The sequence below is a fragment of the Nycticebus coucang genome, chromosome 18, assembly GCF_027406575.1.
Source record: "Nycticebus coucang isolate mNycCou1 chromosome 18, mNycCou1.pri, whole genome shotgun sequence".
Classification (NCBI taxonomy): domain Eukaryota; kingdom Metazoa; phylum Chordata; class Mammalia; order Primates; family Lorisidae; genus Nycticebus; species Nycticebus coucang.
Window position 1 is genome coordinate 50,623,562 of NC_069797.1, and position 12,159 is coordinate 50,635,720.

Sequence of the window (12,159 nt, forward strand, 5' to 3'; positions counted from 1 at the left end):
AAGGATTCTTTAATTAGGGTAAAATATTTTTTGGAGGGTATCATTAATTTATATAGTGGCATTCCCCAGAATACTGTATAGACCGTTAGTCTCAGAATTACGCCACTGAGTTATCACGTCTTCTGTGAATCCTGCACGTATATTCATCATATAAATATCTAACTAAGGGGGCCAAGCAGGAAGTCATCACAAATAAAATATTTTATTACATAAAATAAAGGATGATATCCCTACAAATTCTTAGTTTGGGGCTTTTCACACAAAACTTTAAAAATTAGAACATGAATTACAAAGACATTCTGAACTGCTAGTCTTGCTGTTAATTAAAATATATCTATTTTAATCTGTGTAGACTCAAAAGTTCTAATTTGGTTTCATCTAATAGTTTTGTCAGTTAACTGGCCCAACCATCTTTATTTCCTTTTGATCATATGTCTTTGCTCCTCACCAATAACTGCATGCCCTTTACTATTTTTGTTTACAACAGTTGTTTTGTCTGAATTAACAGTACTGATAATCCTTTGAGATGGCATTAGGGTGTGAGCCTTCCTCCCTTCCTCCTGCCATTTGCTCTTATTACAGACAGTCTCCTGCTCCGACCTTGAGTTTCCCAGTGGTGGCCTAGCTCTCCAAATGGAGTCTGTCTCCTTCTCACATCACTTTTTTTCTTCCTTCTCTTTCCTTCTGTGCATTTTTTTTTTCAGTAATCCAATAATTTATTCTTCTAAAAAAGTGTGTAAAAGTATATAGCTCTCATCCACAAGGTATATATGAATGACATTTAAAATGGAGGCCTTTTATTATTGTTTCTTTTTATCAAAGTCTTTTAGTGTACTGTACCAGTGCTATACTGTAGTTATTTTTTTTAATGAGCTTCACATATTTTTGTATTCTTTCAAATTGTTTGCTATATATAAAAGAAGCTTACTGCAAAATGCTTTAAGGAAAAAAGGAAACAAAACAAATTCAGAACATCCCAGAAATGTACAGCTTTTACATTTAAAAAAGGTTCTGAAATACACATACAAGCATGCTGGACCATCCCACCCTGTTCCCATCCCCACTTCCCCTGTTTAGTTCAAACCGTGGTAAGAGTTCTGATTTCTGCAGAATTTCCAAAATTAAAAATAAATAAATAAAATAACTTCTCACCCTGTAGCAAATCCAGGGCTTGTACACTTCAGATTAATTCAGTAAAAAACTCACAAGTAAAATAATGCATATTTAAGGGAAATATTATACAGACTTTTTCACACAGAAGTACATGGTAAGATTTTTTTAAATCTATTGCCATTCATTTATTTTTGCACAAAAACGTATAAATATGTCACCAGCTTTTCTTAACTTAAAAAACTTAAATAAAAGACACCAGATGAAAACTACCCTTTGCTGCCTTTTTTTTTTTTTAATTTTTGTAGGGTTTTTTTGTTTGTTTGTTTTTTGTGTTTTTTTTTCTTTTTCTGCTTATAATTGGGTGTCTAGGGAAGAAAAGCCCCTGCATTAAAAACAGCTCATTTAAAAAAAAATTCAAAGTTCTGATGAATTCCAGGAAAAAAGCAACCCCAAAGTGGTAAAAGATTACAAATATCTACTTTACAATTTGTCTTCTCACCAAGATAATTTTATACAAGTTTACAGTCTTCATCATCTTATGCTCTTCAAAGGGCCTTGAGAATTTTCCTTTCTAATTAAGAAAAAATAGCACTGCAATATTTTTTTTTTTTTTTTTTTTTTTTTTTTTGTGGTTTTTGGCCGGGGCTGGGTTTGAACCCGCCACCTCCGGCATATGGGACCGGCGCCCTACTCCTTGAGCCACAGGTGCCACCCAGCACTGCAATATTTTTAAAGTCAATTTTACACTGTACACGTTAGATACAAATGGTTTGATCTATCAGATTTTTTTTAACACTGTGCATCATTTTAATTGCTGATTAAATATAGTGGATACTTAAGTCTCTTATGTGTGAGGTCAAAAGAGCAAAGTTCAGTAAATGTTTTAATAGACTAATTGGCTAAGATTTTTCTCAGTCTTTCTTAAAAAGTATCTTAAAAAAAATTTAGGACCTAATATAGATAGAAGGAACTTAGGAAAAGAAGGGTTCTATTAATTGCATGTTTTCAAAAACTCAAAAAAATAGGGGAAAACGTGTTCTTTTTAGCATGTAGGTTATTACAGAATGTCTGAAGTAATTCAGAATTATGTTTAAAGTATATCTAATAACAAGTTCCTTTTGATTATCTGTGATTAATTCTCTTCACTACTTTATTAACATGACTACAAGTTAATATGTAAAAATTCTTAACCTGCTATTGTTTATGTATAAGAGAATTTAGAAAATTAATGAAATTTTGTTTACACTAAACATTTTTTTGACTTAGGGCTTTGTTCTTAAATATCAGCTGGACAAAACTGAGCCTGCGTTTTTGCTCTGGAAATCCAAATGAATTTTAATTCTTTTATGGCCAGTAAAGGATTTTTGATCAAAGTCAAGCATATTAATCTAATGGTAGAAATGCAAGTTGAAGCTCAATTCATTAATTTACTAGTTTTGTTTCTTGAAAGTAAGTAGAATCTTACTTATATTGATGTAAAATAGATGGTATGTTTTGCTGTAATGTTGATAGTAGCATCACATTTGTGAGATACAGTCCATACACAACAACAGCTTTGAAGAGAACTACAAAGCAAGTCTTTAACTCTCCTTTTGTGGAATAGTGCTTTCCTGGTGCTAAGCTCAGAATAGATTAAGTTCTCAGTTATAGTAACTTTCATCTCTCATTCTTGGAACATTTGTCTGTTATCTCCTTCTGAATATCCTTGATCTCTCTTTGTATCTGTTTTTATGTCATAAACCCATCCCATATCAAGTCATTTTATATAAATAGTGAAAATACTAAAGAGAGTAGCATTTCTAAGTCATATATATATATATATATATATAAATTCATGTCCAAGTCTTTGTTTTCTTAGTATTTGTTTTGAGGCAGGCTGTCGCTCTGTTGCCCAGGCTGAAGTGCAGTAGTATCATCATCTTAGGTCACTTAATCTCCCAGGCTCAGGGCCGGGCATGGTGGCTTACACCTGTAAATCGTAGCATACTGGGAGGCTGAGGTGGGTGTGATTGCCTGAGCTCACGGGTTCAAGACCAGCTCTGAGCAAGAGCAAGATGCGGTCTCTAAAAAATAGCCTGGTGTTGTAACAGACGCCTGTAGTCCCAGCTATTCCGGAGGCCAAGGCAAGAGAATCGCTAAAGTCCCAAGAGTTTGAGGTTGCTGTAACGCCATAGTACTCTACCAGGAATGACAAAGTGAGACTCTTGTCTCAAAAAAAATACTCCTAGGCTCAGGCATACTATCAAGCCTGGCTAATATTCTTTTCTAATCTTTTTTCTCTCTCTCTCTCTCTTTTTTTTTTTTTTTTTTTTTTTTTAAGAGAAACAGGGTCTCACCAGCTCAGACTAGTCTCTAACTCCTGGCCTTAAGTGATCTCCTCAGCCTTGACCTCCCAAAGTGCTAGGATTACAGGCGTGAGATACTATGCCTAGCCCTGTCCAAATTTTTGAATCATTAAAGTTTTGTAAGAAAATTTCTACTTTAATAATGAAATTCATTTTGTTTTCAAGTTTGCTTTTTTTGAAGACAAAGTGTCGAGCTGATGCCCTCAAGCTGTCGCCTTGGTGTCAGAGCTCACAGCAACCTCAAACTCTTGGGCTTAAGCGATTCTCTTGCCCTCAGCCTCCTGAGTAGCTGGGACTACAGGCGCCTGCTACAATGCCCGGCTATTTTTTTGTTGTGGTTGTCACTGTTGGTTAGCTGGTCTGGCTGGACTCAAACCCGCCAGCCTCGGTGTATGTGTCTGGCACCCTACTCACTGAACTATGGGCGCTGAGCCTCAACTTTGCTTTTTTATCATTAAAATAGATCAGCTAACCTCAGCCTTATTAAATATAAACAATGATAATATAGAATTCCTTACCCAGAAGTAGGGCATCTGTCTCTCAGTTGTATGGACCCAGTGTCTTCCTGTTCCATGTACCTTTCTTCTGCCTTCTCATTATCAAATAGGAAAAAAATCTATATTAGTAATTCCTTTGTTTTTATACAAAGAGTTTGCTTTGTTACCTTGGCCAGCATCTTCATTTGAACACATCTGGATTAGGAGGTCGAACCTCATACTAAATTTGATTTTGTCCTTAGCGCTGACTCTTCACGATTCCCCCATGAGCTAGTTTTCTGGCTTTCTAAGGAGAAGTAGTGGCTTTGGTTTTAGAAAACCTATTGTCAGGAGCTACTGAGAGCACAAGATCCTGCCTTGTATCATCAGATGCCTGCTCTGGCACTGGTTCATCAGTAAAGCTCCCTTCCTTCAGACTCTTCCTTCTCTTCCTCTTGAGCACTTGTTGCAAGCTTTTCCCTGCCCCTAAGGAATTCTTTTCCAGATATAATTAAAAAAAAAAAAAAAACAGTGTGTGCCATGAAAGCAGAACTGTTGTGATTAAATTGGGATGGGAGCATTGTCAGAGTTCTGACTGCCTGGCTTTTTTTAAATTACCCAACCTCTTCTCCTGGAGTAAAGATCCCAAATAAACACTTTCTATCTTCCATCACCTAAATATTACTAGTACTCGTTCTGAAATTACGCAATTTCAAGAGGAGAATTCTTTCCATGTTTTATCTTCAAACTTGTAAGAATGAACTTTCTGCACAATAGATCATAGGACTATATCCTTTTTGATAATTGCTATAATTTTAGAATCAGCGATGGAAATCAAGCTGCAATTGGCATTTAATATGTCTACTTCCTAACAATCTGTATATTATGATTGCCATATATCTGATATATATTTAATTTTATTCACACCTTTTATTTAAGTATCAGAATTCCCCTTTTCCCTGGTAAAATCTTACTCAGACCTCAGCACAGCAGGATATGGAGGAAGCTGCATTGATTGTTTTGACAAGGTTAGATTGGTACTGACATAGTGTTGGCTCTTGACACTTGGCTACCCCTTCTTTGGCAGTCTCTGAGGTTGGCAACTGAATTGGGTAATATTTCTTTTATTTAATCATAAATCATATAATCACAAAGCTGGAAGGCATCCTTAAAATCCTCTGATTCTTCTAGTCCATTTCTCTTTAGAGAGGCCGAATCACCCTTTGTTACTTAGGCTGTGACCTAATTAATCATAGCTCACTGCAGCTTTGAACTTCAGGGTTCAAGTGATCCTCATGCTTCAGCCTCCTAAGTAGCTAGGACTGTGAGCACACACTAGCATACCCCAGCTATTGTTTTTATTTTTTTGTAGAGGTGGGGACTCTCACTTTGTTGCCAAGGCTGCTCCCAAACTCCCAGCTTAAAGCAATCCTCTCCCCTCTGCCTCCCAAAGTACTATTACATGTGTGAGCCACTGTGGCTTGACCCAGTTCATCTCTTATAAATGAAGAAACTGTTCCTACTTTTTTGAGTAGCTGGATAGAATTTTCAACTTTGGGCTTTAACCTACTTTTCATAATGCAGAGTCTTGTTCTTAATTAATGTATTTTTAATTAAGACCACAAAAGCAGTATCCGTATCTATCATAACTAGGAAAATCTCCCAAAATATTAATGTAGTACCAAATACCAGTTAAGTGTACTGCATACATTTATGAAATTCACAGATTATTTTCTTATATTAATAGTTTATTTTTTAACCCAAGGGAGCCTCCAGTTTTATGTGTATTTAGAAGATTTAAAGCACTCAGTTTTTTTTTTTTTTTTAATTTTTTGAAGACTGTAGTCTTCTAAACTGAAGCATATACCTTTTGCCTTTTGAAATCAAGTAAAACATTTATTTCCAGAGTATCATAGCATGGGCCAAAAGATGCTAATATCAACTGTACGTAAAACCATGAAAAGGCTAAAATCGTATATTCCTTTAGTTACGTAATTACAGGCCTCAGATTTCTTTTGTTTGGTACCTGAATACTTTTTTCCCAAAATATTACAGCAATACAAATGTTTTTGGTTATTACATGCCTCAGTTTTTTTATGCCAGAGTCAGGGTTGTGAGCGTGCCCATCACCCAGATAGTTTTCTAGCGTTCATTGTACCCATTAGGTAGATATTTACCCATCCCCTCTCCCTCTCCACTTGATTTCCAGTGAGTTTTACTTCTTTCTGTAAGGGCAGAGTACATGTGTGCTCATCAGTTCCTGTTTAATAGTGAGTATATGTAGTGTTTGATTTTCCATTTTTTAGACACTTAGGACATATCATTCCCACTTCCATCCAAATTGTTGCAGAAGGCCTCAGTTCATCCTTCTTTGTGGTTGAGTAGTATTCCATAGCATACAAGTATGTATACCACATTTCATTAATCCAAATCCACTCATGAATTGATAGGCACTTGTGTGATTCTACATCTTTGCAATTGTGAATTGTGCTGCAGTGAACATTCAAGTGCAAGTGTCTTTTTGGTAAAATGACTTCTTTGTACGTATTTTTGTGTCTTATTGAGAACATCCTTACTGAGACCAGAAATATTATAATGGTCCCTTTTTCTCTCTTGAAAATAGATGCGGTTTTGTATCCCCCCCCCCAAGAAAAATGTTTTCTGTACACATGTGTGTTAGAACTTTAAAGCTGAGTTTATCATACTTTTTCATTCTGCCACCATAGATAATAAATAAATATAAATAAATCTATTACTTACATGATATACACTAATCCTCCTATTTGCGTTGGGCCTGTGTGCATGCCAGCTTTTCTGAAGTTATCCATATTTCTTTGTAATGTGTATTACACATGTATTTTTATATACGTTAAATGGCAGAATTTTCTTCCAATAGAAATAAAACTTAGTGGCACTTATTAGTGCTATTATGGGTGTGGCCATGAAATAAATGCCCTTTAGGAGAGCAGTGGATTCTAATAAAAATCATCTTTCTCATGTTTTAAAGAAAGCCTAATTTAAAAAAAAATTCAGTTAGCAAAAAATAATACATCAACAAATCTTGACTATTTTCTTAATTCTGTTTCTAAAGACTTTTGTTTTCCTATTGGAATCTCTCAATTCTTAACCAATATTGGTTCAATATGTTTTTTTTCCAAAATTATTTACAGTTTTATGCCTTTCCAAATTAGTAGCCACTGCTTCCTGCCTTTCTGCATACCATAGCATTCTCCCACTCTCGGGTCTTCTCCTGCATCCCATGTTCCTTTTGTACTCTCTTTGTGCTCCCATCTCCCTGCTACCACCAGAAAGCAGATTCTCTAGTATCAAATCAAAAGGTGAGTGGACTTTGTGGAGAAGGTGGGAACAGTTTTTTTGTTTGTTTTTTGTTTTTTTTCCTATTTCTACTTCCTACCAATTCCAGCAAGTAGTATTTAGGAATTACGATTTCTTCCTACTGAATTTCATGTAATATTTTCTCTCTTTTGGGCCACATAATATTTCATCTTTCTCTGCTATAAGTGATCTTTTGCCTGTTTAATCTGAAGTTATTTTAATGGTGGCATTTTGTACATTTGCCATCTCATTTAGATAGATTCCTTCTTGGTTACCTGGGTGTGACCAGGTCTTGCCTCTACCCACTGATACATTCTTGTTAGTAATAAAGATTCATTGTTATCAAAAGTTACAGGTTGGCAACTCTGCAGAGGGAAAGCTGTATTTCTGCTGTAAAGCATCCTGTGTTCAGTGTGTCAGCCTTCTGAGAGTCTGATGCTATCCATCTGAGCTGTTGGACTATCTGGGAATAATCTTGAAGTGCAGAAAATAAGACTTCCCACCCAATTATTTTCTTATAGTCAGGTGGAGGTTATCATACATTTGTATTGGGGACCCCTCAGCATTTGCATTTGGCCATGTCCTGCAGGACCTGATGACAGCTTACCTTGCAGGGAAGGACAGTCGCTCCCAGATAGCCCTCACGAGTGGCCCTGGAGCAGGAAGTGGTGGAGCAGATCTTCCTTGTTTGGGAGGAGCCTGAGGTGGACCTCTCGTCCTGAGTCTGGAAGGTAAATTTGTTGTTACCTGTAAATTATGGTTCTGCTAGTTCATGCTATGCCAATCCAGACTTTCAGAGGTATCCCTCCTGCCAGCAAGAGAAGACAGATGACTTGGATGAAGATGGCTGTCAAGCCCTGGGTCATTTAGTCTTCTACACTTAAGAATGTTGATTTTAAACAAAAGGGCAGATATATCTATGGAATTACCTTATTATTTCAATACATTGAGCACATACTATGCTTTGACTGTGGTGCTCTATCTTGTTGATGTCTTCGTTTCTTCATTTTTTTTTTCTTAGAGTGAACCATATGGATTGGTTTAAGAGGGCCTAGCAGAACCACAACCTTACAGGCAAGAACAAATGTCACTTTCTGCTACTTTCTCCTATACCAATCCAGACTACAGGGACCAAAACATAATATCTCCCACCAAAGTAAACATTGTTTTTTAGTATTGACACTTTGTTTTCTTTAATAAAATATAATTGAAAGTTATTTTCTCCAAACAAATGTTAAGGTTTAAAAAAAATGGCAGTACAACAGGTTGTCACATCTACCTCTAAAAGGAGTCCCATACGCCAAACTCACTGAGCACTGTGCCAACCTAACCCCCAGCTTTCAATGTTGCCATGCCTCTTTCTTCTCAAAGAAAAATAAACCCAATTCACAGGTTTGGCAACCAACCAAAGAGGGATGGATATCATGCCTTAACTTGATGCATTTTAATGCATGCATTTAATTGTATCTGTCTGCTCTAATTGATTTATCTTCACAGAAATGAATATATGTTCTGTGTGTTAATATATATTAGCTTAATCTGTGTTACCTGTCTTTCTTCCAGCTTCTCCTTTTCTGATTGTATCTGCTGGCAATAGGGATGGCCCCGCAGTCTAGAATGATATAGGGGGAGATAGCAGAACCTGAAGAGTCCAGTCTTTCACTTTAAACAAAAAGAAGGAAGTAGTCATAATGAATATATATATATTTTTTTCTTTTTTTATACAACTCGGGGATATAGTTATGTGTACCCTTCCAGAATCACAAATAATTGAGATAGACTACATTTCCAAGTTAATGAGGTATATTCATTTCTTACTACTTAAAGAAATAGCCATTAATTGATTCTGTCTTTGGTTTCTAGACATGTTTTAGTTCAGTATATGAAATTCTCTTTCTTTCCTTCACAAATTCCACAAATTATTGAGAAGATAGGATATTGTTTTAGGCTAATCCACCAAAATGTGAGCCCCTCGCATGGAAGATATTTGCCTGATGTGCAAATTGGTTAGTTAATGTGATTTGTAGATGTCTTTGCTCATCTTTGAGCTTTAAAGCTGTTTTGTTCCTGATTTGTTCATATTATCAGGTCTTTTATAGCCTCATGTAATCCTTTTCTTTATGATCAAGGTTCTGAATTACTAGTATATGTAATGAGGAGCTGATCCTCCAGGGCAACAGAGACTGTTCAGTATTATCAGCATTTATATTCCTGAATTCACTTACTTGATTTAATTTACCATTGCATAAATACCAAATAACTGTGAATTGCCTTGAGTTTTAAGGACTGATATGTAATGGAAATTGTAATTTGGGAACATCTTCTAGATTTTGGAAAATCCCTTCATGATACTCAGTTGGTTTTGAGTCCCTATCTTAATGTAGAGGCTAGTGATTTCCAGTTCTAAGATTGAAAATTTTCTCTTTGTAATAATTTCCAGATGAGAAATTTTACAATAAGTTACTAACAAGTTTACCATGGTACTCGTCTCCAAAACTTCTTCAACTCTACCTTCTTAACTTTATCCAGTGCCTTTCCTTCATGTCCAGATATCTTAATAGACTGTATTTATACTCTATGAATGTAACTTAAATTGAAAATACAGATAAATTTTATTTCTCTTATTCCTGTTGTCAGAAACCACATGACTGATTGGAATTATTTTTCTTTCTGTTCTTTGGCCAGATCTTTTAAAATTAGAGATTAGGGTGAAGTGGATTTATTTAGTACATAGTGAAAGGAATTAACTTTTAAAATTAGAGATTAGGGTGAAGTGGATTTATTTAGTACATAGTGAAAGGAATTAAGTTTCTTAAATTAGTTTTATCCTGTAAAATCTATCAAGTTTGTAATTCAGCTTTTAGAAAAATTGCTTGTGTTAGGGCAGTATGGAATTTTGAAGTCTGTGTGGATTTGTCCTAAAAATGTGAATTCTCTTTTTCATCTTGAGTTTGACCCTGACATTGGCTTTTTCCAAACAGAGCTCTGTGAAAGGGGCAATCAGTTACATTTTTAGAGAAAAATGAATGAGTTTAATAATCCTATTATTGATGGTAATGCTTAATTTTGATTGATTTGTTTTAAGCTTTATCTTCAGACAATAATTTAATAATTTTTATATGACAGGCACCTATGGGGACCTGCTGGGGTGATATCTCAGAAAATGTGAGAGTGGAAGTTCCCAATACAGACTGCAGCCTACCTACCAAAGTCTTCTGGATTGCTGGAATTGTAAAATTAGCAGGTGAAAAGCATGGATAAAAATTTACTAGAAATGCCAATGACACTTGTACCCTTTTATAACAAAAGTATGTTTATAAATTTTGAAGTTATTGCCAAATAAATAATATAAAGAGCAGGGGTTAGCAAATTATTTTCTATGAAAAGCCAGACAATATTTTCCGTTTTGTGAGGCCATATTATCTCTATCGCAACTATTTGTGTCTGGTGCTATAACGTGAAAGTGGCCATAGTGATACATTAAATCAATGGACATGACTGTGTTCCAATAGAACTTCATGGGAAATTTAAATTTCATATGTTATATATCATGAAATAGTCTTCCTTTGGTTTTTCTTTTTAACCATCTGAGAATGTGAAATCATTCTTAGATCACATATTGCAAAATCAGTCAATCTATCAATCATTCAGGTAGTAGACCAGACCTAGGGGCCCTAATATAATTTGCCAACCCCTGATGTAAAGAAATACTTTGAAAAGTAACAAAAAGTGAAATAACTAACAAAAAGGTGTTAAGATCTATAACACCAAAAATAAACAAGTGTTGATAATTTCATATACCTTGGATTCTTCTTTTCTCTTCATTCCCATTTCTTCTATCCTACCCCAGCTCTGTTTCACTCAGGAAATAAATATGAGTTATCCTTAGCCTACTATGTCAGAGGGATATCTACATTCATCCTATTTCTTTTTTTTTTTTTTTTTGTAGAGACAGAGTCTCACTGTACCACCCTCGGGTAGAGTGCCGTGGCATCACACGGCTCACAGCAACCTCTAACTCTTGGGCTTATGTGATTCTCTTGCCTCAGCCTCCCGAGCAGCTGGGACTACAGGTGCCCACCACACGCCCGGCTACATTCATCCTATTTCATCTAGTGTTATATTTGGCCAATCTTCCCAAAACATTGCATACTTCTCTTCTTATTGTGTACTGCTGATAGATTTAATTTACCTAAAAGTAATCTTTAAATGGCTTCTTGGTACTTAAAAGATCAAGATGGTCAGCACTTATAGCTATTCATGAGTTTTACTGTATACGACTGGACAACTTTTTTGTCGTTCCCCAATGTAACTGTTCTACTGAGGCTAGTCTCCTCTCTCTCACACAACATGTTCCTGGTCACCACTGTGCCTTTAATCACTCTTGTGAGAGTTTCTCAACTCTGTACTTAACCTGTGTAACCCAGTCTAATCTCTCATCTTTTCACTGAAACATTTCCTGAGTTAACAGACGCATCCTCCAAATGCTTGTGTTACTCTCTGCGCTAGACAACAGCACGCTGTTTCTGTTCTAGGTGTTTAAGTCAGTTACATTTAAATAGCTCTGAAGATGGATGTATTTAATATTGAAGGATTGTTTCTGTCTTCTATCTCTGATTTTACATTTGTTTTATCTAATTACATAATTTAACTTTTTTTAAGTCACTTTAATGCCTTTGTACAAGTAAGCCTTGATGTTAATCACAAAATTCCACCATAATTAGCAAACTCTTAAATTTTTCTGTAAATTGTTAATTGTAAAACTAAAGGTTTTGTGCTACAAATTTTCATCATAGATGTTAAAATGTGAAAATGCTGACTGTACTTTGCTCCTAGCTTGAAGTATGAGTTTATTGGCCCTTTTTAATTCCATTAAAGGCTTTAAATTA

General features: G+C 35.5%; 1 protein-coding gene across 10 annotated transcripts in view; it reads left to right on the forward strand.

Annotated features, from left to right (window-relative positions):
• The window catches only part of MBTD1 (mbt domain containing 1), a 93,713-nt gene that overhangs the window by 55,478 nt on the left and 26,076 nt on the right, over positions 1 to 12,159 (forward strand). For 8 of the 10 annotated variants that reach the window (XM_053570464.1, XM_053570465.1, XM_053570463.1 and 5 more), the window contains one exon: positions 10,397 to 10,514. In XM_053570464.1, the coding sequence (XP_053426439.1) occupies positions 10,397 to 10,514 (118 nt within the window). Of the gene's footprint in view, positions 1 to 7,884; positions 8,002 to 10,396; positions 10,515 to 12,159 lie in introns of all 10 variants that reach the window. The other 2 variants (XM_053570471.1, XM_053570472.1) reach the window with 1 other exon arrangement.